The sequence below is a fragment of the Pipistrellus kuhlii genome, unplaced genomic scaffold, assembly GCF_014108245.1.
Source record: "Pipistrellus kuhlii isolate mPipKuh1 unplaced genomic scaffold, mPipKuh1.p scaffold_m20_p_1, whole genome shotgun sequence".
In the NCBI taxonomy this organism is placed as follows: domain Eukaryota; kingdom Metazoa; phylum Chordata; class Mammalia; order Chiroptera; family Vespertilionidae; genus Pipistrellus; species Pipistrellus kuhlii.
The window spans coordinates 16,216,061-16,240,686 of NW_023425404.1; the positions used below are offsets into that span (position 1 = coordinate 16,216,061).

Genomic DNA, 24,626 nt, shown 5'->3' on the forward strand with positions numbered 1-24,626 from the left:
GGCATCCTGGCCAGCAGTGGCAGCGGAGGGGCAGGCCCTGACGGCAGCCACGTGGGCCCCTCACGACCTCCAGGGGTCTGTGGGAGCTGAGTTTTGACTCGATGAGCCTAGACCAGGGTCCTGTTGCTTTTCTCCAGGGAAAGGAAGGCCACGCTATGAGAAGCCATCTTTTATGGGAGGCCTGTACCACCGTCAAGAGGCTGAGAAGCTTGTTTTTGTTTTTTTTCCTGGCGCCACTTGTCCAGGACTGCCCCTCCTTTTCTCCCACAGTTAATAGCTGTTGTCTAACCGTTTTTGTGTGTGTGTGTGTGTGCGTGTGTGTGTGTTCATAATTGCTGTCCCGGTGCCTAATTCTGACTTTCTATATTTTACTCTGATAAGGGACTTGAAACTTTTTCAGAATCCTTTCTCGATCAGTGTTTCCCAAACTTCTCTCATGATGAGAATCACATGGTGGAGTTGTTAAAATACAGATTTTTGAATCCCAACTAAGAAGTGCTCTAAGTTAAGTATACAATTTTACCTATATGTTCCCAAAAATTCTAGTTTAGCACTTCTTAGTTGGGATTCAGGAATCTGTATTTTAACAACTCCAGCAGGTGATTCTCATCATGAGAGAAGTTGGGGAAACACTACTCAACATAATGCCTTACCTGATTCTCTTCCTAATTCTTTTAAATACATGGGATAATTTTTCCCTTTTTATCTTTTTCTTAATCTTTTTATTTTTGTTGTTGTTCTTTTTTGAGCACACATACTTTTTCCCCCTTGAGCCCTGACCCCCTGCCCCCAAAATAAATTCTCAGAGAAATAGGAAGTCCCCTGTATCCCATCCCAGAGTCTGACTTAACAGAAAAATGTGCACATTTCCAGACAGACTTTTCGTATATTTGCATAGCATTTCTGTTTTTTTAAATAAGTGATGACTGCACAAGCTATAAAATTCAAAAGAAACAAAAGGGTGTTCTGTGAATAGCCAGTCCCTCCTCCCCTCCCTCCCTCCTCCTCCCCTCCCTCCCTCCGAGGAACCTCTGAGCTCCCCTCCCTGGAGGCAGCCACGGTTCCAGGTCCTCTTGTGTCCCTCAGGGTTACTCTGCCATAAAGCTTGTAGGGACCCTCCAGTAAACTACTAACAGGCGTCTGGTTGTGACAGGCAGGAGCTGGACATCTTGGGGCTGAAACACTGATCCTGCTTTGGGTTCTCGGAGTTGAAACTGTCCCCGTGGAGTTCATTGGCCTCTTTGGACAAGGATACGACCCCACCAACCGGGGAAGTTGCTGGATTCCAGCCTGCGGGGGGCTCGTCTGGGGTTACATAGCTGGAAGGGACGGAGGTGACCTCTCGGAGGTCGCACGCATGCCGGGCTGAGCCAGGGCAGGGCCCAGATTTCCTGACTCCTGTCCTCTCTCTGCACAATAACTCCCCTGGACTGAGCCATGGCTGGTGTCCAGTGTGCGGTGCCTGGGGAGCAGAAGGGTGTGCCAGGGAGGGGTGAGGTCAGCACGTGAGCCTGGGGCCTGCTGGCCCACCACCGCCCCAGTCTCATTTGGCTGCAGGTGGGTTATCTTGTTGACTCAAACCCGACACAATAGAGAAAGCGCCTTTGTCAGTGGGGTCAGCCTCCAGTGCACAGCCTGGATTGTGCCAGGAGGCGAGGCAACACCGAATGGGAGAGCACTCGCTGGGGACAAGGGTCGGGAGGAGACCCGACGAACCCCATTTGCCCGGGCCAGGGAGGTGGCAAAAGCATCTGATTGCGTGGCCGGGTCGCAGGCACTGGTTGCATCTGGACGCGCTTAGCTTAGTCACAGTCCCGTGTCTGTGGGATCGCTCACACAGTCTGAAGCCCGCGGTGCACACAATTTTGTGTCCCACTTTCTTATTAATTACATAGAAGCCTCTTTCCATAATACGTAGTTTCAGAACCTATCATTTTGGCCACGCACATGTTCCATCATAAGCTGCATTTGCTTAACTAATACTTTATTAACGTAATAGGGGGCTGTTGCTGACTTTTTGCTTCTCTAGCAGTGCTGGCAAGAGCGCTCTCCTGCTCTTGGCCTTGTCTTATTGAGTGTCTTTACCCAGGATGGGGTCCCAGCTTGCGCCCCTTTTCGTTCCCTGGAGGAGTCGCCGTCCGCAGGAGTTGATACCTCGTCAGCCTGTCTGTCGTCCGTCCGCTGTGGTGTGGGCGGGCTTTGTCCTGGTTCCCACCCCACAATAGGAATTGGGAACTTGCTGTTGCACACGTAGGAAGTGGAGATTGGTGCCTTTGTTTTAGTTCACGAAGCCTGGCATTGCGCGTGCACTGGCGTGTGCGCGTGCACTGGCGTGTGCGTGTGCACTGGCGTGTGCGTTGGTCCCTGATCAGGCCCACACGGGGGGAGCCCCACTCCCTCCCCCAGGAAGCCCCGTGGCCTCGCCTCCACGCTCCCAGATGGCTGGTGTCGGCCGCGGTCTGTGAGGAGTGGTAACCGTGCGGCACAGCTGTGCGCCAGGGCCTGTTTTCACGCACCAGACGTTCCTGTGCGCGTAGCTTATTTTGTTAGGAGGCTTAGAAAGAGCTCACGTTTCCAGCTGTAGAACCAGAGACCCTGTGAGTCTTCACTCAGAGTTAGCGGGCTGGCATCTGCTTGGTGGCTTGTGAGATGTCCTGTTCTTTACTTTACTTATTTGTTTGTTTATAATTTTGAACTGATTTTTAGAAAAAGAGTAAGAACCCTGCTAGTGGTTCTCAACCTGTGGCGACCCACAGGTTGAGAACCGCTGCTTAGAACATAAGACCTTCGGAAAACACAGATATTTACATTACGATTCATAACAGTAGCAAAATTACAGCTATCAAGTAGCAACGAAAATAATTTTATGGTTGAGGGTCACCACAACATGAGGAACTGTATTAAAAGGTCATGGCATCAGAAAGGTTGAGAACCACTGGTCTAACACATAGCAAGTGCTAAATAGATGTTAGCTGCGATTGTTACATTATTGCTATTATTTGTGGCCTGTGTGTTGGTCTCCTAGTCTAGGCTCTCAATGGGGGCGGGGGTGACTTTTGATGAGGGGATGTTACAGCATCTAGTGAGTAGGGCCCAGGGATTCTGCTAACCATCTATGATGCATAGAACAGCGCCCCCCTCTCCCCCCAACAAGTAGCCAACCCAAAATATTAATAATGTTGTTCAGATATTTAATTGTGTGTTCTTGGTCCGAATGAGCTTTTCAAACAAATCTCAGAACCAACTTTTCAAGGGCCGCCTTGGGCTCTTGAATTATCAGAATTATACAGGACCTTACTTATTAGCTCAGCCTCCAGGGGCTTGAATCCGTTCCCAGCCCCCTCACTAAGTACATGCCTTTGGCTGGTAACACACTGCACTTCTAGTTTTGTTCTGTTGTTTATTATTTTAAACTCTAGACGTCCTTGCGCCTTCCTGCCCTTCATCCTTTTAATTGTAGCTTTCATTTAATGAGCCTTATGTGTGGCCATTGTGCATAGCACTTACCATGTCTGGTTGCATTGATCTTCACCACTCTCTGAGGTAGGGTCTAGTACTACACACATTTTACAGATGTGGAGACTGAGGGTTGGAGAAGCGAAGTCACTTGCCCAAGGTCACTCAGAGCTGCGCCTGGTGGCTCTAGGTCAGCTTTGTTCTAGAACCTATATTCCTCAGCATTGGTGAGAGTTGCCTGCCTTGTTCTGCCTGGGTATGTGCCCAGCACATTTATTTGCCGTCCGTGGGAGGGTCTTTCAGATATTGGAGGTGAGCCCCTGAGTCTTTCTGTCTTCCTGGTGTAAGCCCAGTTACCAGAGTTCTCCAGACATGCTTCTGAGAGGCTCACCAAACAGAATGATCTTCCACCTCTGGACAACTGCTCGCCTGCCTCTGGGCACTGCTCCCCTTGCCTCTCTCTGCCAGAGAGGCTGCCCATCCCATGCCAACTCTACCGATGTTCCATCCACTCAAACTCCCTGTGCCCGTGCTGGCCGGGGCCACCCAGACTCCATCTGGTTCGTTTCTCACTTCGTGCCCTGTTTTCAGTGGCGCTCCACAAGACGCATTCCCCTCCCCTCACCCCCCTGGCCACCTGCAATCTCGGTCTTGGTTCTGCTGGGCCCTTCCAGCACCGTACCCACACCTGCACCTGAAATGCACGTCCTCTTGGTGGAACCGAAAGCGTCTGAGACTGGGAGTCAGGAGGCCGAGTGGTGAACACACCCAGCTGTGTGGCCTGGGGGAAGCCACTCACCCTCTCTGATCCACGTGTCCCCAGTTGTAACGGAGAGTTTGACTTGGGTGATGTCTAACATCTCTTCCAGCTCAGACATTCATTGATGCCACATGTGGAACAGCATGAACTTGTAATAATTAGAACTAATTGTTGGGGTAACAATAATATCAGGTAATTATTACTGAGCCGGGACTCTGTGCCAGGCCCTCTTTTCAGTGGGGTGTCTCATTAAATCCTCAAGCCCGTGGTATTATTGCCCCCATTTCACCAATGAGTGCTTTGCGGCAGAGCCATCTTGAGTCACTTACAAGGTTACCATTTGGCTGGAGGTAGATGAAGGCGGGATTTGCACTGTCCTCTTTAGAGTGGTTTAATCCTTCTGATCACTTGGATTCTTGCTCTGTGGCATGATCCTGAGGAAGTCCTGTGAGCTACAGTGCTGGATGGTTATGCTCGTTGAACACTAAAATCTCCTGATGTCAGATGAGAGAGATGGGTAGATATTGCAAGATGAGCAGAGGTCTGTGTTCTCTGCCAGTCCTCCCTCCCCCCTCCCGTCCCCATCTAGGCTTTGCAGAGGCTGTGCAGTGGGGCTGATGGCTGGTGGCTGGTGAAACGAGGAGGGAACTAGCCCTCACTGCAGCCCTGTGAGCACGTCCCACGTGGTGCCTAAGCCCTTTTCCTGAGAAGCCTCAGCATCCCTGAGCCCATTTCTACAATAGCGAGTCCCCTGTAGGCCCGTCTCCTCAGTCAGGCTGTGAGCCAAGGCCCCAGCATGGGGCTCCTAGAGCAAAGGAAAGGCCATATCGGACAGGTCCTGGTTGGGACCGAGGCAATAAAGTGTCCCCTTGCCCTGGATCTGAATGAGGCCGGACCATAGCCTGCTGCGGTAGGGTTGCCCACCACGTTGGGGTGTCTGGACTAGAGGCCATGGGACCCTCTGTCTCCATCTGGAGCCACAGGCATCACTTGTGACTGTTGGCTTTTCCTCCTCGCTGGACCCCTGCAGCAGGTGCCCTTGCTTGTCATAAGGTGGGAGCTCAGGTTTTGAGAATAAGGCCTGACCTGCCTCTGAGAAGTTATGCGCTTATGTATTCGTTGATTGATCCCTGTATGTGTCCTGACCTATGATTAAACGTGTAACCAGCATGATGCTCTAACCGCCTGACGACCCAGCCCGGGCCGGGAAGTGCCTGTTCTTAATCACTGAATTGCCCCCACCATCTTCTCCTTAGGTGGGAGCTCCCACCTAGGAGCTGCCTCCTAGGGGAACTCTCTTACTTGGGTGGTGCTCAGAGGTCCCGTCAGGGCCGTCCCCCGAGGGAGCCAGGGGCGGGGCCTGGAGGTTTTAGCCCAGAGCAGGCCCGAGCCCTCAGCACCAGGCTTTGCATGGGAGACCTGAGCAAACACAGGTGCGGTCTGTCTCCTGGCAGGGAGTCCGGCTTCTCCCGGAAACGAGGCAGGCTGCTTTCAACAGCACCTTTCCTCTTGCGAAGCAGTGTCTTCTTACACAAGCGGCCTCTTCCCCTTTCCTCACACCCCAGCCCTGGCTCCATGACTTGAGCGATGACCAGCGAGTCTCCAGCCCCCACCTGTGGAGATGCAGGTGATACCCAGTAGGCCCTGAGACCAGCCCTTTGTGTTGCTGGGCGATCCCACTCCCCTTGAGCCCGCAGGCAGAGGCGGGGCCTGGAAGGGAGGTGAGGGCCAGGTGCTCTGGCGATACAGGTGGTGGTGGTCATAAAGGCGCCCCACCCCACGAATGGACAGTGTGATGACACTGGCAGAAGTGCATGTACGGACAGATGGCAAGAAGGAGAGAATGTGGGACTACACAATAAATTATTTTACAGGTTTAGAAACTCATATTTTCTACAACAAAATGAAAACAAAAGCCACTTCACCCTGCCCTCTCTGCCAGTTTTGTGAGGCCAGCGCCAGAGGAAGGGCACCCAGTGGGTACTCTTATTTGTCTTGCCACAGCCCCTTTCCCCTGAGGTGTGTTCTGCTCCCCGAGGTCCCTGAGAGCGCCCCCTACTGATACCATTCAGTATCACTCTCAGGTGCAGTTAGATCTTCCAGGACCTTCCTCCTTTCTGCATGGGTTCCCCACTTGCTCCTTCATCCAGTTGCTTGATTTTTACATCCACTAGGATGTTCCCCGCACAAGGCAGGGTTTTTTGCTGTTTCTTCATGGCTGTGTTCCTGACTTTGTGTGGCGGGACTCTAGGGAGAGCATTGAGTCCGTGCCAGTCTGGACGTATGGAACTGGTAAGAGGCCAGGCAGGGACTGTGCAGTAGGACATGGGCCGTGATGGAGCCAGTGCAGGATGCTCTGGTTCTGTGCTCCCAACCCAGACATGGTGGGTGGCTGCCAAGAAGGCTTCCTGGAGGAGTGGTATCTTAGCCTGATCTTGAAAGATGTGTTAGCCAAACATGACATAGAGGGTATTCCAGGCTGATGAATCAGTACATGCCCCCTGCCCACCTCCAGTCTGGGTGCCAGTCTGTCCAAAGACTGCCCCTCGCCGAAACCGGTTTGGCTCAGTAGATAGAGCGTCAGCCTGCGGACTGAAAGGTCCCAGGTTCGATTCCGGTCCAGGGCATGTACATTGGTTGCGGGCACATCCCCTGTGGGGGTTTTGCAGGAGGCAGCTGGTCGATGTTTCTCATCAATGTTTCTAGCTCTCTATCCCTCTCTCTTCCTCTCTGTAAAAAATCAATAAAATATATTAAAAAAAAAAAAAAAAAGAGAGAGAAAAACAAAGACTGCCCCTGTGTGGACTGCCATCTCTCCTCCTCACTCACAGACTCTTCAGCTCTTGCTTACAGCACTTGCAGCCATTTCTTTCCCCCTAGTAATCACTGATGTGGCATTCCTCCCGCCCCCGCCCATCCATTGTCACTTCCCGTTGGAGTTCCCTGAGACAAGAGGAAGTGGTGGTGGGGGTCATGGGTCTGGTGACCTTTCCAAGGAGGGGAGGGCATCTCTAGTGTGGCTGCTGCTGATACAGAGAATAATGCACTGCTCATCCTTGAAACTTGGAGGACAGGTGGGAGGAGAGTTGCCTGGGGTGCTGTGGGGACTGAACATTGGCCCTTGAGCCCCCATGTAGCGGTGAGTGCCATTTAGTGCAGAGAAGTCTGGAGATGCTGAGGAATAGGCTGGATCTGAAGCAGGAGGTGCTTCTCTCTGTTTTGCATGGAATGTGATAGCTGGGGAGAGACACGTTCCCAGGTTGTAGAAGGAACATTACAAAATGAAAATGCACACTTTTCTCTGTTGTTATCTTTTTCCTTCTTTGAGTCACCAGGGTGTGCTGTTGGCACAGGACAGCTTGGTTGTGGCCTGCCTGATCATCTGCTTAAATATAGAAAAAGTTTCAATAAAGATTAAAAAAAATAATAATAAATATATACATATATATAAATATATATATATATATATATATATATATATATATATATATATATATATATATATATATATATAGAGAGAGAGAGAGAGAGAGAGAGAGAGAGTGTGTGTCAATGTTGCTGTTTCTCCCCACAGACTAGAACATTTAACACCGATGGTCTTTCATTTAGGCTCTTTATATTCCCTTTCTAGAATTCTTTAAGGTGCTTCCATCCCCCATCCCAAAGACACAGGCATACACATTGGGGTATTTACCTGTCTCTCTCCTTGTCCTGACACTGTGATTCTGAACTGTGTGCCTAACAAAACTGATGAATCCTTTTATTTAGGCAGATGCTGAATATACTAGGATTTCATAAACTAATTTATCCTATGGTATAATTCCCCCCGCCCCCGCCATGGTATTAATAAGGCTTTATGTATTACCTCTGGGGTATTTCTTCGCCTTAAAACTATGAAGATTGCGCTGACTGGTTTTGCTCAGTGGGTAGAGTGTTGCCTACAGACTGAAGGGTCACAGGTCCAATTCCCGGTTCAGGGCATGTACCTTGGTTGCAGGTTTGATCCCTGGCCCTGGTTAGATGCATCTAGGAAGCAGCCAATTGATGTGTCTCTCTCACACTGATGTTTCTCTCTCCTCACCCCCACCTCCTCCCACCCTTCCACTCTGTCTGAAAATCAATAGAAAACATATCCTCGGGTGAGGAATAAAAAAATAAAAACAACAATAGAAAACTATGGAGATTGAAACTAAGCCTTAAAATTAAGAAGTAAATTAGTGGTACTAATAACTGTGGGGGGGAATGATGTTTTGGAAGAAGGCCCAGAGGGGAGGCATTAAAGGAAGGTACTGCTTTGTCCATCCGGCTGTTCCCACCCATGCCTTATATCAAACCACCAAAGAGATGGTGTGAGGCAGGGGGGCCCTGGGACCCGGGGAGGCCCCTGTGAGGGCCTCAGCAACCGTGTGACTGATGCTTGTCTCTCCTTTGCCTAGACATTCACGGCATGGTGCAACTCGCACCTGCGCAAGGCGGGGACGCAGATCGAGAACATAGAGGAGGACTTCCGGGACGGCCTGAAGCTCATGCTGCTGCTGGAGGTCATCTCAGGTGAGGTGGGCCCTGGCCCTGGGAGTTTGACCTGCTGGGCTGCCACTTTGGGAATGCTTCCCTGGTGCCCTGCTGCTGCTCTGCCGTGGTCATGGGCTAGCTTGGGAATTCCGAAAGAAGTTGGGGTGACATGTGAATCAGACCAGGAGACTGCTGCCAATCATCTGTGTGTCCTTGGACAAGCCGTTGCCTTTTTTGCCTCAGCACCCTTATTTACAAGAAGAGGGGGTTTGAGAGATGGCCTCTGAGGTCCCTTCTCCAAAATGCTAGGGTTCTGTGGTCAAGAACGCAACCATGGCTACACCTAAACCCTGGCTCCATGGCAACCTCTCGGCCTAAAGCCACAGGATACCATCTGTACCTCTAGCTTGGAATGCGCACGTCCAGGTGTCTGGAGGGACGGCTCCCCTTGAACGCACTCCTCGGCTGTCTTGTGAATGCCTTCCTCCACCTCCTGTGAAGGTTGGTGGTCCTCAGTATTCTAGCCGTGGTTCACCCTGGGCAACTTCAGGCGCTCCCTTCATTTGACCTTCCACGTGGTGTCAGCGAGTCCCAGACCTCGTCTCAGTCTAGCCTTCTCTCTCAAACACCTTCTTCCTCCTCCTCCTCCTTCTCCTTCTCCTCCTCCTGCTCTTCTTCTTCTTCTTCTTCTTCTTCTTCATCTTTTTAAATTATATATTTTTATTGATTTCAGAGAGGAAGGGAGAGGGAGAGAGAGTTAGAAACATCATTGATGAGAGAGAATCATTGATCGGCTGCCTCCTGGATGCCCCACACTGGGGATTGAGCCCACAATCTGGGCATATACCCTTGACCAGAATCGAACCTAGGACCCTTCAATCCACAGGCCGATGCTCCATCTACAGGCTGACGCTCTATCCTCTGGGCAATACCAGCCAGGGCTCAAGCCCCTTCTTAAATGCTGATCTGCCCTGGACATCTCCACCTAGATGGTCCCCCGGGTGTGTCCCCCTCAGTGTGTCCAAAACTGTGCTTACCACCCCTGGCCCCAGCGGGCCTTTTTCCTGCTGCAGTCTCTGTCCTGTTCCCTTTTTTCCTGCTGCAGTCTCTGTCCTGTTCCCCTAAACCTAATTCGGAATCAGACAGCTCTGCCTCCGCTCTTCTTTCCAGCTTGGCATTCAAGCTCCACACATGTTACCTCCATCCACACATGTTATCTCCTCCTGTGATTGGCTACCGTGGGTCCTTGTGGCCCTCGGAAACCTCTGCTCCTCCCGCCCAGGCAGTCCATCACCACACCATAGCCAGAGGGTCCGCCGCAGCCATATATGGTCAGCTGTTCCCTGCTGGAAGCCTTCGGCGCCTCCCCAGGGCTTTGCGCCCGCAGCCCACATTCCTCAGCACAGCTTGCAAGAGCCTTCGTGAGCTGGCACCTGCTTTGGTTTCAGCTAGCTTTTCCCAAAAAGGCCTCGGTCCTCAGGCCCCCTGCCACATGAGACATTTGGTCCTCCCCGCATTCCGTGCTAACTGCTTTTAAAAAAACACACCCACACACAAAAAAACACACACCAATACTTTTTTTCTATTTCCCTTGGAGATGAAATCGGTGTGTGTGTGTGGTGGAGGGGTGGGTAGTTTAAAAAAAAAAAAAAAAATATATATATATATATATATATACACACACACACACACACACACACACACACACATATATATATATATATATATATGTATGTATAAATATAAATAAAACATAAAACTTACCATTTTGACCATTAAAAAATTCTTATTGATTGATTTTAGAGAGAGGTGGGGGGGAGAGAGAAACATCCATTTATTGTTCCACTCATTCATGCATTCATTGGTTGATTTTTATATGGGCCCTAATCAGGGATTTGAACCCACCACCTTGTGTATCGGACGATGCTCTAACCAACTGAACTCCCTGGCCGGGGCCTGGCCATTTTTAAGGGTACAGTTTAGTGGCATCTAGTACATTCGCGTTGCTGTGCACCCATCACCACCATCCGTCTCCAGAACTGAAAGTCCATATTCCTTCAACGCTAACTCCCCCTGCCTCCACCCCCAGCCCCCAACAGCCACCCTTCTACGTTCTGTCTCTGGTGTGACTACTCTGGGAGCTGCACATTAGTGGAATCAGACGGTGTTTGTCCTTTTGTGACTGGCTTATTTCCTTTAGCATAATGTCTTCCAGTTTATCCATGTACGGCACGGGTTAGAATTTCCTAAGGCTGAGTAATATTCCATTGCTCAGAAGTGGAATTGTTGGGTAATATGGAAATTCCATGCTTAAGTTATTTAAAAATTTATTATTTTAATCCTTACCTGAAGATGACGATTAAAATAATAAAAATTTTAATGGATTTTTTAAATTTCATTTTTATTTTTTTATAGAATAAGGGAGAGAGACATTGGTGTGAGAGAAACATGATCAGTTGCCTCCTGTACATGCCCTTTTTAGTGTGCAGGACGACATTCCACCAGGCCTGGGCAATGTTTAAGGTTTTAGGAACTGCCATACTGTTTTCTCCAATGACCTGTTAGTCTATTCTCCTCTACCAACCTCCCCTCCCAGCATTTATTAGTTTGAATATTTTCTTAGTTTAAGAAAACCAACCAACCAACCTAGCATTGTTTTTTGTTTTTTTTTTTCATTCTTGAAAACTCAGCTCAGGGGTTTTCTCCAGGACCCCCCCCCCCAAATTTGAGTGGCTGCCCTCCTCCAGGCACCCCATTAATTTCTCTGTTGTGTCATTTGCCCTATGGTTTAGTCATCGAGGCTCACTTGTTCTCCTCCACTCCCCACTGCATGGTGGTCTGTGCCCGAGGAGGACTTGTGCATGGCTGTCAGGCGGGCTCGTCTCTTCCAGAGGCTCGGGGAGACCGAGTCACCCCCGCCTCTGGAGACGGGTGGGATGACAAGAAGGAAGGAGGTGCCGCCTGCAAAGGTCCTCGAAGTGTGGTCCCTGGAGCACCCACAGCAGGATCAGAGGCCCCACCCACACCTCCTCAATCAGAAACGAGGAGCAGGGGAGTGGCTGGACATCTGTGGTTGGCTGGTGCTCCAGGTGGCTTTGTGCTGACTGAAGTTTGAAAACCGCTGGCCTTGCTCAGGCTCAGCAGGGCTGAGGGCTGAGGGCTGAGGACTGGGGCGTAGCTGGGGCAGCCTGGCCGTGGTGGGAGGGAGGGAGGGAGGGAATGGGGGTAGTGGTAGCGGTGGCACGTGGCACTGTCTCCACCAGCCATGGGAGGGAGCCCCTGTGGTTTCTCGTCTGCTCAGGAGGAGGGTGGGTGCCTTGCTGGAGGGCAGCGGCCACAGCTGTGGGAGAGCCACACGTGGAAAGTCTCGACTTAATAACGATCCAGCTGTGCCTCCCTGGGAGCTGCCAGGCCAGATGACATCTGCGGCAGGAAAGCTGGGAGCCCCCTGCAGACCTGCTCTGCTGACAGGGCGGGTGGGCCTGGCCCAGAGCCTCCTCAGCCAGGCCACTGACATCCGGGGGGCGGGGCTCCGGGCTGGCCACCATGACAGTTGCAAGGGCCCTGAGTTTCAGGCTCGGGTGGTGGTTCTCAGCCTTTGGGGGTTTGTGGCCATGTAGATGCTGAAAGCTGTGTTCCTTCCCCAGGTTTGGGCAGGTGTGTTGCACATAAAATTTTTCCAAGTAGTTTCAGGAGGTTTCTGGAGGCCCCTGTTCTGGGATGATGCTCTGAATGGGCTATTGGGAGAACCAGCTCCCCTTTCCCTATGCAGTTTCTGGTCCTGAAAGTTTCCACGCAGCTTCTGGCCCTGAAACCTGAGCAGCAGAAGCTCCCACGTGGAAGGTGGAGATTGGGGGCTGGGGAGTGGCGGCCGAGTGCGGGTGGGGGTGGAATTGGAGCTGAGCCGGGGGTGCCCCCCAGAGGCAGTGCCGGGACAAGGACCCTGTTTGTCCAATGAGGGTGGGATGCTGTGGGCAGCTCCATGGGACCCGGTGGGAACTTGGTCACCATACTCTGGAGTGACCCACACGCCTCTCCCAGGCCCAGGCTAGCCCGGATGGAGTTCGGGGCCTTCACATGTGCTGTTCCTTCTGCCGCGATCGCTGTTCCCTGCCGTCGAGGCCTGGCTGCCCTCCCTCTCGGAGGCCCTCTCCTGCACTCCGAGACTCCTCTCCCTCCTGCCCGCCCCTCCTCTTCTGCAGCCTCCTTTGAGGCAATTATTCTAAGCTTTTCTCTGTCTCGGTATTTGTATATGTTTACTTGTGTGTTTCTCTACCGAACATCTGTCTCTCTTCCTGGGCCATAAGGACACGAGGGCAGGAAATGGTTCTGCTCACCCCTGTACTCCGGCGCCCAGCCACGTCCCTGACACACGTCAGGGGCTCCGTGCAGAATGGCTGATGGACGCAGGCAGCGAGGTCCGAGGCGTGGGAGAAGGAAGGGCCCCGGAGGGCGCCCCCTCTTGTTCCCTGCCCGGTGACCGGGGGGCGTCCGGCCGAGGTGTGCGCTGGATGAGGGAGCTGGTGGACGTCACCTCACCGGCCCTTTCCCGCTCCCGGTCTGTGTTCAGGTGAGCGCCTGGCCAAGCCGGAGAGAGGCAAGATGCGGGTGCACAAGATCTCCAACGTCAACAAGGCCCTGGACTTCATCGCCAGCAAGGGGGTCAAGCTGGTGTCCATCGGAGCGGAAGGTGAGTGCGGCCGGCCCTCGGGCTGCCCCTCGGAGCCTGAGCTTATGCTCCCCTGGGCCTTTCTACCCTGACTCCTGCACCTACACACCCTGGAGGCCTTGGGAAGTGGGGCTCCCAACACCTCCATCTGGCTGACCTCATGTCACGTGATTCTTGATGTGACAACAGTACCTTCCATCCAGCTCAGCCTCCTCCACCTATCCGTCCGCTCCGGGCAAACAAAAGTCCACTCCCTGGCCCACCCCTCGGCACCCCTCAGCCAGTCCCAGCGCTGGGCAGCCCTGCGTGTGCCGCGCCGCTTTCCTCGCCTGCAGGCCTGGCTGCACCTCGCTGCCCAAGGCGGAGAGTTCTGTGGGCCGGGGAGAGGGTGCAGACACTTAGTGGGTAGAGGGCGAAGCTACCGGAGGCTCCACGGCCCGGCAGGCTGATGCCCACAAGCCTTTAGGAACATTTTTTTTTTTTTTAATAAAATATCTATTTTATTGATTTTTTACAGAGAGGAAGGGAGAGAGATAGAGAGCTAGAAACATCGACCAGCTGCCTCTTGCATACCCCCCCACCGGGAATGTGCCCGCAACCAAGGTACATGCCCCTGACCGGAATCGAACCTGGGACCCTTCAGTCTGCAGACCGACGCTCTACCACTGAGCCAAACCGGCTTCGGCTTTAGGAACATTCTTTTTAAAAAAATATATTTTATTGATTTTGTACAGAGAGGAAGGGAGAGAGATAGAGAGCTAGAAACACCGATGAGAGATCGATCAGCTGCCTCTTGCACACCCCCTACTGGGGATATGCCCGCAACCAAGGTACCAGGTCCCTTCAGCCTCCAAGCCGAAGCTCCATCCATTAAGGCTTAAGCCAAACCGGTTTCGGCTTTAGGAACATTCTTAATAGCATTTTCCCACAGAGGGGCTTCTTGGCTCTTTTTCCTTCACTGAAAAAATTGTTAAGGCTCAGTTATTAGCACCTTCTTAAAGGCTAAAGGGAGGTGGCCCTGCTTCTGTGTGCAGCGCGGTGGCTCTGAGGGGCTGGGGGAGGGTTGGTGATTAGATTAGAATAACCACGCCCCGTCAGGACTGCGCCGTCAGGACTGTGTTGGGTGGATTCAGCAAGTGTGTACGAGGCACCTGCTTGTGTGCCAGAGATGGAAAGATAAATAAGACGCAGGCTCTATTCATTCATGCGTTCATTCACAATGTGGCTATGGCTGTGATCACTGAGGACCTCCCCCGTGGCAGGTGCTGAGCACCAGGGCTCTCACTTAGTCCTCACACCAGCCCCAGGCGGGGGCTTTCATTACGGCTTCCATCTCACGAAAAGAAAACAGGTGCCGCAGTAGAGTAGGTAACTTGCTCACGGTCCCATCGTGCGTGGCAAAGCCAGAACTCAAACCCGGGTCTGCCTGTTCTTGAGGAGGGGGCCTGGCTTCAGCCAGTCCACAGGAGAAGGGCCCTTCCCTGGTGGATGGCCTTCCAGTCCCCCTCCTCCTTTCTCTAGAAATCGAAGGATTTTTGTGTTGCTCCATCCAACGGAATCCTATGGCACAAGGGTCTGCAGATCACAGTCCCTGAGATCGAAACTGGCCGGCGCGGGTTTTTGTAAATATTGGAATTCAGCCACACTGTTTGTTTACAGACTGTCCTCGCTGCTTGCCTGCTACGAGGGAGAGCTGAGTAGCTGTGACAGAGACCGTTTGGCCTCCAGAGCCAAACACATTTGCTATCCGGCCATCTTACAGAAAAGTTTGCTGACTCCTGCCTATCGGGGACTTGGGCTAGCTTGAGGGGTATCTCAGCACCCCTCAGCTGTGAGGCAGAGTCCAGCCTTCTGCACCCACCCTTGTGGCCCCTGTTCCTAGCAGTGTGATGCACATAGTAGGTGCGCAGTACATGTTTGAAGGACTTGCACATAGCAGGGTAGTCTGTGAGTGGGAAAACGTTCTCTGCCTTTTAGTGAGAAAAAAGAATAGTTGGTGCTATTAGGGAGGGAAGAAAGCCTTGGCGGAACAAGTTTTCACTGGGCAGAGACGAGGAGCCAAAGAAATGGCTGCTCAGGCTATCCGGTGCAGGATCAGGTGGTGCAGGATCAGGTGCCCTCTGGGGCGGGGAAGGGAAGTGAAGGATGTGTGCGTTGGGCCAGGGGAGGACGGTAGGGGCGGGTGGGGATTGTGGAGGACGGGGGAGAGCACATCCTTCCAAACGGGGCAGCTGCCACATAGGGGTAGCCGATTGCTGCCTGGTGGGAATCCAGGCCCAGCACTTGCTAGATCTCCCTTTTTTTTTTTTTTTCCCCAAAAGAAGCCAGAAACCCAGATTCTTACTTAGAAAGGAAAATTGAACTATTTATGGGGGAAAAAAATGTGTAAGACCTTGTGCAGCAAAGGGAAGGAGGGAGAGAAGAGCAGGTGCCGAGTTCAGATCTGAGCCTGGCTGTAATGCACGTGGCTGAGCGAGTACCACCAGCCCCATTTCACTGTCACGGCCTCGGGCTCACGAGAGTTGCTGGGGTGGAAGCGTGCAGTGCCGTTGATCGCGGGCTCCGGGCCAGGCTGCCTGCCTCCAGGAGGCAGAGCTGGGACGGCACCCAGGATTTGGTTCCAGAGCTGAGTTCTAAACATCTTCCCCAGCTTCCTCCCTGCAGGGCCCAGGACAGAGCTTCCTTCGTGTGCGGTGGCCGTGCGGTGGCCGGCGGGGGCGGGGACGTGGCGGGTCAGGTGGCTGCGCTCGCCCCAGCAGAGGGGTGGGACCAAAGACCGAAACCGAACCCCCACCCCTGATCTCGGGCCGTCACTGAGCCTTGCTGGCCGTGCTGTTCCAGGTCCTTTCCCACAGGCCCCGCTTCTCCAGAGGCTCCTAAAGGGTCCCTGCAGATGGGATAGCGTGTCTGCTCGCCGCTCCCCGCTTTGAAATCTCTCTCTCCTCTCACGCTGAGCTCCAGGATCCTGCGGGAGGCGGCTCTGCTGAGCCAGGAAACGAGACGAGCTCCAAATGGGTTTTGTGTATTTTACCGCAATGGATTTCACTGCGAGGACGATGCAATAAAAGGCAGTGGAGCGGGTCCCCTGCAGTGAGCTCTTCCTGGGGCTTGGGGTGGGCCAGGCGTTGGCTGGTTGGCCTCACTGAGGAGCATCCTGTGCTGTGGAGACCAGGCAGGGAAAGGGGGGGCGGGGACGCGCGACAGGGGCGCGGGGGTCGGGGAGAGGAGATCCCGGACCTTTGAAGGGCTGTCACTTGGTGCTGGACTAGACTCTGATCGACCCTGAAGTGCCGGACCAGCCCGGAATGGGGACCTCTGGGCAGGCTGGTTGTGGGTTCCATGAGGAACCTCTGGGAATGGACTCGGGGGCGGCTCCCTGTCCCCGAGATGTTCAGATGGAGGCTGGAGGCAGCCTCGGGGAGGGGTTCCTGCGGATATTCAGATTGCTTGTAGGATCCTCGATTCTGAAGTTTCTAGGGTCGGGGCTGGGGCTTCACCTGGGTGAGTGGGTGGGATTTTACCAGGTGAGGGGACCTCGGCAGGGTTCTTTTTTAACCTTTGGGCAGGGCAGGCATGACGGTGTGGGTGCCAAGAGCTTGGGGCGGTGATGCTTTAGCGTCCCTCCTTGTGGGGGTGTGCAGCATTGGTCTGGAGGTGGTGACATGCGGGGCTGGTTTCCCTCTTGTGGGGTTCCTCAGTTCATTCTGCTGCCTGAACACTGTGGAACCCGGGGGGGGGGGGGGGGGGGGTGGTCACGAGAGAGGGGAAGGGAGAGCCGGTTTTGAGGAAATCCTGAATGTGAGCAGCTTCATAACCACTGTAGACCAGGGATGGCGGGCACGTGCCTCCACTTCCCCCCACACTTGCGGCTGTGTTGTCAACTGGTCCTTGAGGTGTCCCCACGGGGCCCAGCTCCCCACAGCCTCCTGACAGGGAGCTGCCTGTGAGATGGGGCATCCGTTGCAGACACAGAGGTGCTGGGAGAGGACCCGCCTTTCCGGGGAGGGTCGCACGCTGAGGGGGACAGGAGTCGGGTGGGTGCTGGGGCTGGGGCGGGGCCCCGGCTGGTCAGGGATCACACCCCTCTCTCCGCCTGGAGCGACATTGCCTCTTTGGTGTGAGAATCAGTAAATAAAACCTCTGGAACCCCTGGGGGATTTCTGGGGAAGGAGGAGAGTAGTAAGTAGGCAAAACCCACATAGGAAGCTGCCTCGTCTTCATTAGTGCTGGCAGGGCGCTGAGCCCGAGGCCAGCGGGAGGCCCGGGCGTGGGGCCTGCCCCGGGGGGCAGGCGGGGGGGGGACACAGAGGGGACGCGGGGGGAGGAGGGGCAGCACAGCAGCCTTCACTCCCGGAAAGGCCAACAGGCAGTGTTATCACCAGTGGACCTTTTCCTAGACGTTAAACAAATTTCCCCTTGTATTCAAAATGCGGCTCATAAAATTTTGTGGCTGCTTTTTTTTTTATGCTTTCCATATTACTGTGCAAAGATTTTCCCTAAGTCATTAAAAGCCCGAGAATGTCATTTTAATGGCTCTGCTAATTGTCTGTTTGTTGGGCACAGCTGTGCTCTGTTCCGGGACGGACAGGCCTGCGTTTCCTCTGCCCATCCACCCACCTGGTTAGCGTCCTCCAGTGTTCGTCCCTTCGTCCATCCATCCACCCATTCATTTATTCATTCATTCATTCATTCAGCGGATACTGACTGAGGTGTTCTCTGTGCCAGGCACTGTGCTGGGCTCTAAGCAGTGACGCTAAACAGAACATCATGACCCTCCTGGGAGCTTATGTTCTAGAAGGGGCGAGAGAAAACACGACAACGTCCTCACATCAGATGGAGAGAGATGAAGTGAGGCGTCAAGTGGGTGGTCGAGGACAAATTCAATGAGAAGGTGAAGGGCAGGGAGAGCTGTGGCTGGAGGGGGTGGCGGGAGGAGGGGCCGAGGGGCCCAGCCTGCCATCAGCCTGGGCTCTGGGTGAGGTGGGAAGCTGCGGAGGTTGTGAGCAGAGAGCCATGGGGTCTGAGGCCTTGTGCTTGGTGCATTCATACGGCTGCTGACTTGGGGCCGTGAGAGAGACCCCCGAAGCAGGCACCTTCCTACAGCGCTGCGCTCTGCGTGGCACAGCTGTGGCGAGGGGTGGGCTCCTGGAGGTGGAATTGGCTCCCGGGAAGCTGACCGGCTCCGAGGTGCTTGCCCGCCCCCCCCTTGCCAGATGATGTCCCAGGAAGTGTTTTTTGTTTCGTTTTAGGCTAATATCCACTTCAAGGCGTGCATGTGCTTTTCATTTCTTTTTAACTTCGCTAATTTGATCGCTGGGAAAACGGTGTCTGATTTCTTTAATTACAAGTGAGATGGAACATCCTGTGAAGGGGTTATTCTATTTCATGCCTCATAAAGTGTCTCTTCCTTTCCTTTGCCTGCTTCTCTGTTGTGGGTTTAGGCTTTTTCCTTATCAATTTATATAAACACTTTAAATGTAACGGATATGAAACCCATTAGAAGTCACAAACGAAAGGGCACTTAAAAAAAAAATCTCAAACCTTGACGAACGGAGTCTCCACGGACTCCTCCCACTCCCCTTCCCCCTCCCCCAGCAGGCTCTGCGGAGGCCTGGCTGGGTTGCTCAGGAAACATGGTCACATGGAACTACAGCTCTCCGTGTCTCTAACCCAGGCCCTCTGACTCAGGCCTGGGCCCTGCTGGTGTCTGGGGGTCTGGCAGGGGCATTCAAGGCCTTCGAGGGCAGGAAGAGTTACATCCTGTCCCAGGTCCTCCGTGGACACGGCCCCTCCTTTCTCAGCACTCCAGTGCAGGCTCCGCAGGGCCCCTGCCCACCCCAATGCCCTGTGCCTCCCGAGGCCAGACAGCAGCACCCACATTTCCCCTCCCTTCTCTGAAGGGAGTGAGATCTTAGAGTGTAATTTCCATAATGGAAGCCACTCTTGTTTAGTGGGTGTGTGGGAAACAAACTCTAGTGGGCGTTGGCTCGGGGAACCCTGGAAGTTGCCCCTTCTGATTCTGTTGCGATTCTGTTGCGTCTACCCTAAAAAAAACGTGTGTTGCAGGTAGGCCAAAAAAGTAAGATATTCTTGGGGTGCCTCACTCTTAACCAGAGCACCTCACCACAGGGCCAGGTTACCGCCTCGGGGTCTGGAGGCGGGTGAGAGGGAAGGAGTTTGCATTGGATTGTGAGCTGCTCAAGCCCCAAGACTGCAAGTGGCTCTTCCGTGTCTTAGGCGCCTGCAGACAGGGCTCGTGTATGCTTGTGTTGCCTGGCCCAGGAAATATTACTTCATCGGAGTTACAGCATGATTTGGAAAGTTGAAAAAGTGCTGCTTAGACTGAATTTAGGGGGCATCTCGTTACGGTCTGGGAGAGGTCTGAGTTTTCCTTTTCCTTAAAAAATACCCAGTTGATGGCACGGTGCGGGTGATGTGTGAGTTAGTGGAGCCTTCAGGATGGCAGTGTGCAAACCTTAGTTAGTGCTTTCCGGGGCCTGCACTGGCATGATGCTGTGCCCAGAGGCCCTTAGCTCAGAGCTGCCAGGGCATCTGTGGTGGCTCAGAGACCCTCCGCTCTCTGTCAGGCTCTTGGACACCCTCGGGTTTAAGTCGCCCCCTTTTCTGTTGTACCCTGTAGAACTGACCACACTCACCTTGTACCCCCAGGACACCCCTAGTCTACCACCTTGTGCCTCTGCGACTCCCCCAGGTCATGCCACCTGTGAAACGCAATTGCACTAACTTTAAAAAACACACGGACTTCCCTCCAGAAGGGAACAGTGTGGTCTTTCAGTCGCTACCTGGTGCACAGAGCCACGTGGGCTCTCGGGGAATGCTAACTCTGCCCCTCCCCTGCACGACCCATCCTGCTGCTGTTTTTGTAGAAATCGTGGATGGGAACGCGAAAATGACCCTGGGCATGATCTGGACCATCATCCTCCGCTTTGCCATCCAGGACATCTCCGTGGAAGGTAGGTCTTCTCGGACTTCCATGGTTACTCCAAGCCCCCCTCCGGCTCAGCCTCAAGGGCTCTCTGGTCTGGGCATGGGAGCCTGATCCCGGGCCACACCCTGAGCTTCTGACCCATTTCTAGTGTCTGTCCTCCCTCCTAGTCCCTAGAGGAGAACTGTTGGAGGTGCTGGTTCCCTCAGGAGTGTTGGCGCCAGGGAAACGCCCCACTTGGAGAAAGCCTGAGGTTGCTTTGGGGAAGGGCATTGGGAACCCCGCCTGGCTCTTGGATTTTAAATCTTGAAAAAGTAGGGGACTAGCAGCCAGGAGGGCCTGCCTGCTGGGGAGAGGATCCCACGTCTTCCACTTTGCTCCCATAACACCCTCTGGTGGCCACTTTGTAAATCTGCAAGGGGCCACTACAGGTCAGTGATCTCTAAACTTTTTTTTTTTTAACATTCTTTAAAAAAAAAAAATAAATTAATTAAAAAAAATATATATATATATACACACATATATTATTGTTTTTTTTTTGTTTTTTTTTTGTTTTTTTTACAGAGAGGAAGAGAGAGGGATAGAGAGTTGGAAACATCGATGAAAGAGAATCATCGATCAGCTGCCTCCTGCACACGTCCTACTGGGGATGTGCCCGCAACCAAGGTACATGCCCTTGACCAGAATTGAACCCGGACCTTTCAGTCCACAGGCCGATGCTCTCTCCACTGAGCCAAACCGGTTTTGGCTCTAAACTTTTCTTTTAATAATATATTTTTATTGATTTCAGAGAGGAAGGAAGAGGGAGAGAGAGATAGAAACATCATGATGAGAGAGAATCATGGATTGGCTGCCTCCTGCAAGTCCCCAATGGGGGATCGAGCCCACAACCCAGGTATGTGCCCTCGACTGGAATAGAACCTGGGACCTTTCATTTCACAGCCAATGCTCTATTGACTGAGCCAAACCGGCTAGGGTGATCTCTAAACTTTTGATTCTACATTCCAGCAACTTTTGAGCTGAGATATGTGTTTATTTTGTCATAATTTATGTTTATGTATTTCCAAGCATATTACAAAATACACACAAAAATAAGATGGAGATAGTATTTTAAATTAACTTTAAAGAAATCTTTAAAAGATTTTTAATGTAACATTTTAATGAGAACAGCGTGGACTAATTTGCTTTGTTACGGAAATCTTGGCTTGGCAGTGACACAGCGATGTGAGGATCTAAGTTTGGTTTATAAATACTTGGTATTTAGGGTGGAAGTGGTTAAAAGATGCCCTCAGCAGTCACTTAGAGCCTGGTTCTTGTTAGTGATGGCAAATACCAATTCATTTTTCAAGTAGCCTTGGTGAGTTTGATTTTTTTTGGGCAGACTTGTTGTCAGCTCCTATTAAACAGTTATTATTTTAATCTTGTTGCTGACAAAGAACTTGAACTGAGAGTAGAAACATTAGCTTTGCTGATTTTTTAAGTTGTTTGCGCTTGAATTATTATATTTTCTTGGTAGGAATCGTTTAACATCATTTTAAAATGTTGTGAGTTGAAAGTCAATGAGGTCATCCAGGAAGCCACTTCACTCAGTGCTGTAACCTGCAATTCACAGAGGTGGACACATGGGGGCAGTGTGGTTGGCAGCCCTCCTGTTCAGGGAGCTCCTGGATCCCCTCCAATACCTACCTTTTTGCCTTCGCTGATAGGCATGCGTTTGCTTCACATACACCAACAGAGTTGATCCGTGCATTTAATATAAGGAGGCCTTACTTTTTAGATAAACACTCAATATCAATAGGAGTCCCAATCCTTTCTTTCCATATGGCACACGCTCCTGTCTGGAGATTCTTGAATTTTAGATTTCGTAGACCAGTTGGTTGCCCACTTGTTTTGTGGCGTTACCATTTCTTGGATAAAAGGGAGTGACAGGGAGATAGGCCATCATCTCAGCATTTCGGTGCGTGCTGCAGCTCGCTCTGCACAGCTTCCTAGCCGGCTTCTATGGCAAATAACTCCTCGGCCTTTGTCAGCAGCAGGGTTGGAATCTAGGGGTCTTTGTGGGAACCCTCTATGTGAAGGAGCCGGGACCCTGCCGTCACGATGGGGCTTCCCGCGAGTCGGCAACCCTCCCGCCACTGAGCCAGCCCCTGACCTCTCTGCCCGCCTTGCCCTTCCACAGAGACTTCGGCGAAGGAAGGGCTGCTCTTGTGGTGCCAGAGGAAGACAGCCCCTTACAAAAACGTCAACATCCAGAACTTCCACATCAGGTGAGTGGCCGGGAGCCGGGGGGGGGGGGGGGGGTGTCCTACAGAACCGAGGCCTTGCCCCCGAGGCCTGCAGGCCGCCGTGGATAGGTCGGTCTCAGCTCTAGACCAGAGCAGAGGCCCCTGGGGAAGAGGTCACTTTTCGGGGGAAGGGAGTCCTGCTGGCGCTTCAGTGCCCCCCATCCCTGCTGGCGCTGCCTGGACGCAGCTACCGCCTCATTCGCCTTTGGTTGTGCTGGGGCCGCTGCGGGTTCTGGGACAGAGCAGACAGGCCGTGGCCTTGGTGTAGGGGATGTGGCAGGTGCATCTCAATGTGCCAAGCCCCCTAGAGTCTTAACCCTGGCGCCTGGGGTGCTGGTGGATAGGAATGCTCCTGCCCATCCTCTCTAGAGCCTCTGGCTCCTGGTCTGAAGGGCCGTGTGTCCACCTGCGGGAAAAGGAGGTCCTGCTTTCCCCATAGTTAGTGTTCCCACCTACACACACACAAACACACACACACGCACACACACACACACACACACACTCACACACACGTACTCTCACACTCACCAGCTCCCCCCCTTCTCTCCCCGGGCAGCTGGAAGGATGGCCTTGGCTTCTGTGCCTTGATCCACCGACACCGGCCTGAGCTGATCGACTACGGGAAGCTGCGGAAGGTACGTGTGCTCCCCCGCTGCCCGCCCACTGCAGCTCCCGGCCGCGGGTCCCAGTGGGCAGGACTGGGCAGAGCTGCGACCCTGTTCTGAGAGCCGGGGGTCCAGCGTGCAGGTGTCTGTCTCCTTAGATCAGCCAAGAAGACAGCCTGTTGAGGAGTAAGAGGAAAACACCTCCACCGCTAGGGCTCCCTCAGGACCATATGTGCCCAGCATGTGTGTGCGTGCCCACACGCACAGCCCACAAGGAAAGGACGAGAGCCACCGCAGCAGTTTGTGAGGGCGGTGGAATCGTCAGTGGCGTTTCCCCCTCCCATTTCCCGGGTTTGATAAGGTGGAGCTGTTAGTTTCATGATTTAAAATACTGCGCGTTCTTCGGGCCTCGTAGCTGAGCCGTGTCCGAGACTCACTGTGCAGCCCTGGGCAGTTCCCACGATGGGTTTGGTCTCCCTCAATCCTGAGGTGTGGCTGCAGGATTTTCTTGAGTCTGTGTGTGTGTGGGGGGGGGTAGGGGGGGTAGGGGGTTGGAGGGGAGGCAGAGAGGGAGGATGGGGGAAGGGTGGGGGAGGAGACCAGGATCTGGGAGTTGTGTCTATAGCCTCGTGGTGGTTCTTAGTGTCTGGGCTGGTAAAAGGATGCTGGCCTAGACCTTGGAGACTACTTACCCCATCTTCCCTCTCAGTCCATCCTGCGCCTCGCCCATATGGCACAGGCATCCTGGGAAAGGCCACCCTGGAGCCCTCCCTGTGCCCCCAGTTGGTGACCTGGAGCTCGGGTTGACAGTCTGCACTTGAGTCTCTTGGCAAGGCAGCTCCTAGGAATGACCATTCTTGTATTTTCTTCCTTCCTTCCTTCCTTCCTTCCTTCCTTCCTTCCTTCCTTCCTTCCTTCCTTCCTTCCTTTTTTTTCAGAGAGGAAGGGAGAGAGAGAGAGCGAGAGCGAGAGAGAGGTAGAAACATCAATGATGAGAGAGAATCATTGATTGCCTCTTGCCATGCCACCTACTGGGGGACTGAGCCCCCAATCCGGGCATGTGCCCTCACCAGGAATCAAACCGTGACCTCTTGGTTCACAGTTGGACACTCAACCACTGAGCTGGGTGCTGTATTTCCCTGACACAGGAGAGTGCAGTGTCCAGCAAAGACCCCCACCCTCCCTGCGCCCTGCGGGGGCCCTGCTGCTGCTGCTGCTGCTCAGTGCCGGGCGAGCCTGGCCGTGCCTGGTGGCATCAGGCCCTGTGTCTCAGGGTGTGGGGAGGGAGCTGCCAGAAGGGTTTGGAGCAGTGGTTCCAGAGGTTGAGAACCGCTAGCAGGGTCGCCTAAGACCATCGGAAAACAGATATTTACATAATGATTCATAACAGTAG

General features: G+C 53.1%; 1 protein-coding gene across 3 annotated transcripts in view; it reads left to right on the forward strand.

The window, feature by feature from the left end:
- The window catches only part of ACTN1 (actinin alpha 1), a 94,233-nt gene that overhangs the window by 41,614 nt on the left and 27,993 nt on the right, over window positions 1-24,626 (forward strand). For all 3 annotated transcript variants that reach the window (XM_036433191.2, XM_036433210.2, XM_036433201.2), the window contains exons 2-6: window positions 8,653-8,767; window positions 13,299-13,418; window positions 20,285-20,371; window positions 22,523-22,610; window positions 23,185-23,263. In XM_036433191.2, the coding sequence (XP_036289084.1) occupies window positions 8,653-8,767; window positions 13,299-13,418; window positions 20,285-20,371; window positions 22,523-22,610; window positions 23,185-23,263 (489 nt within the window). The remainder of the gene's footprint in view (window positions 1-8,652; window positions 8,768-13,298; window positions 13,419-20,284; window positions 20,372-22,522; window positions 22,611-23,184; window positions 23,264-24,626) is intronic.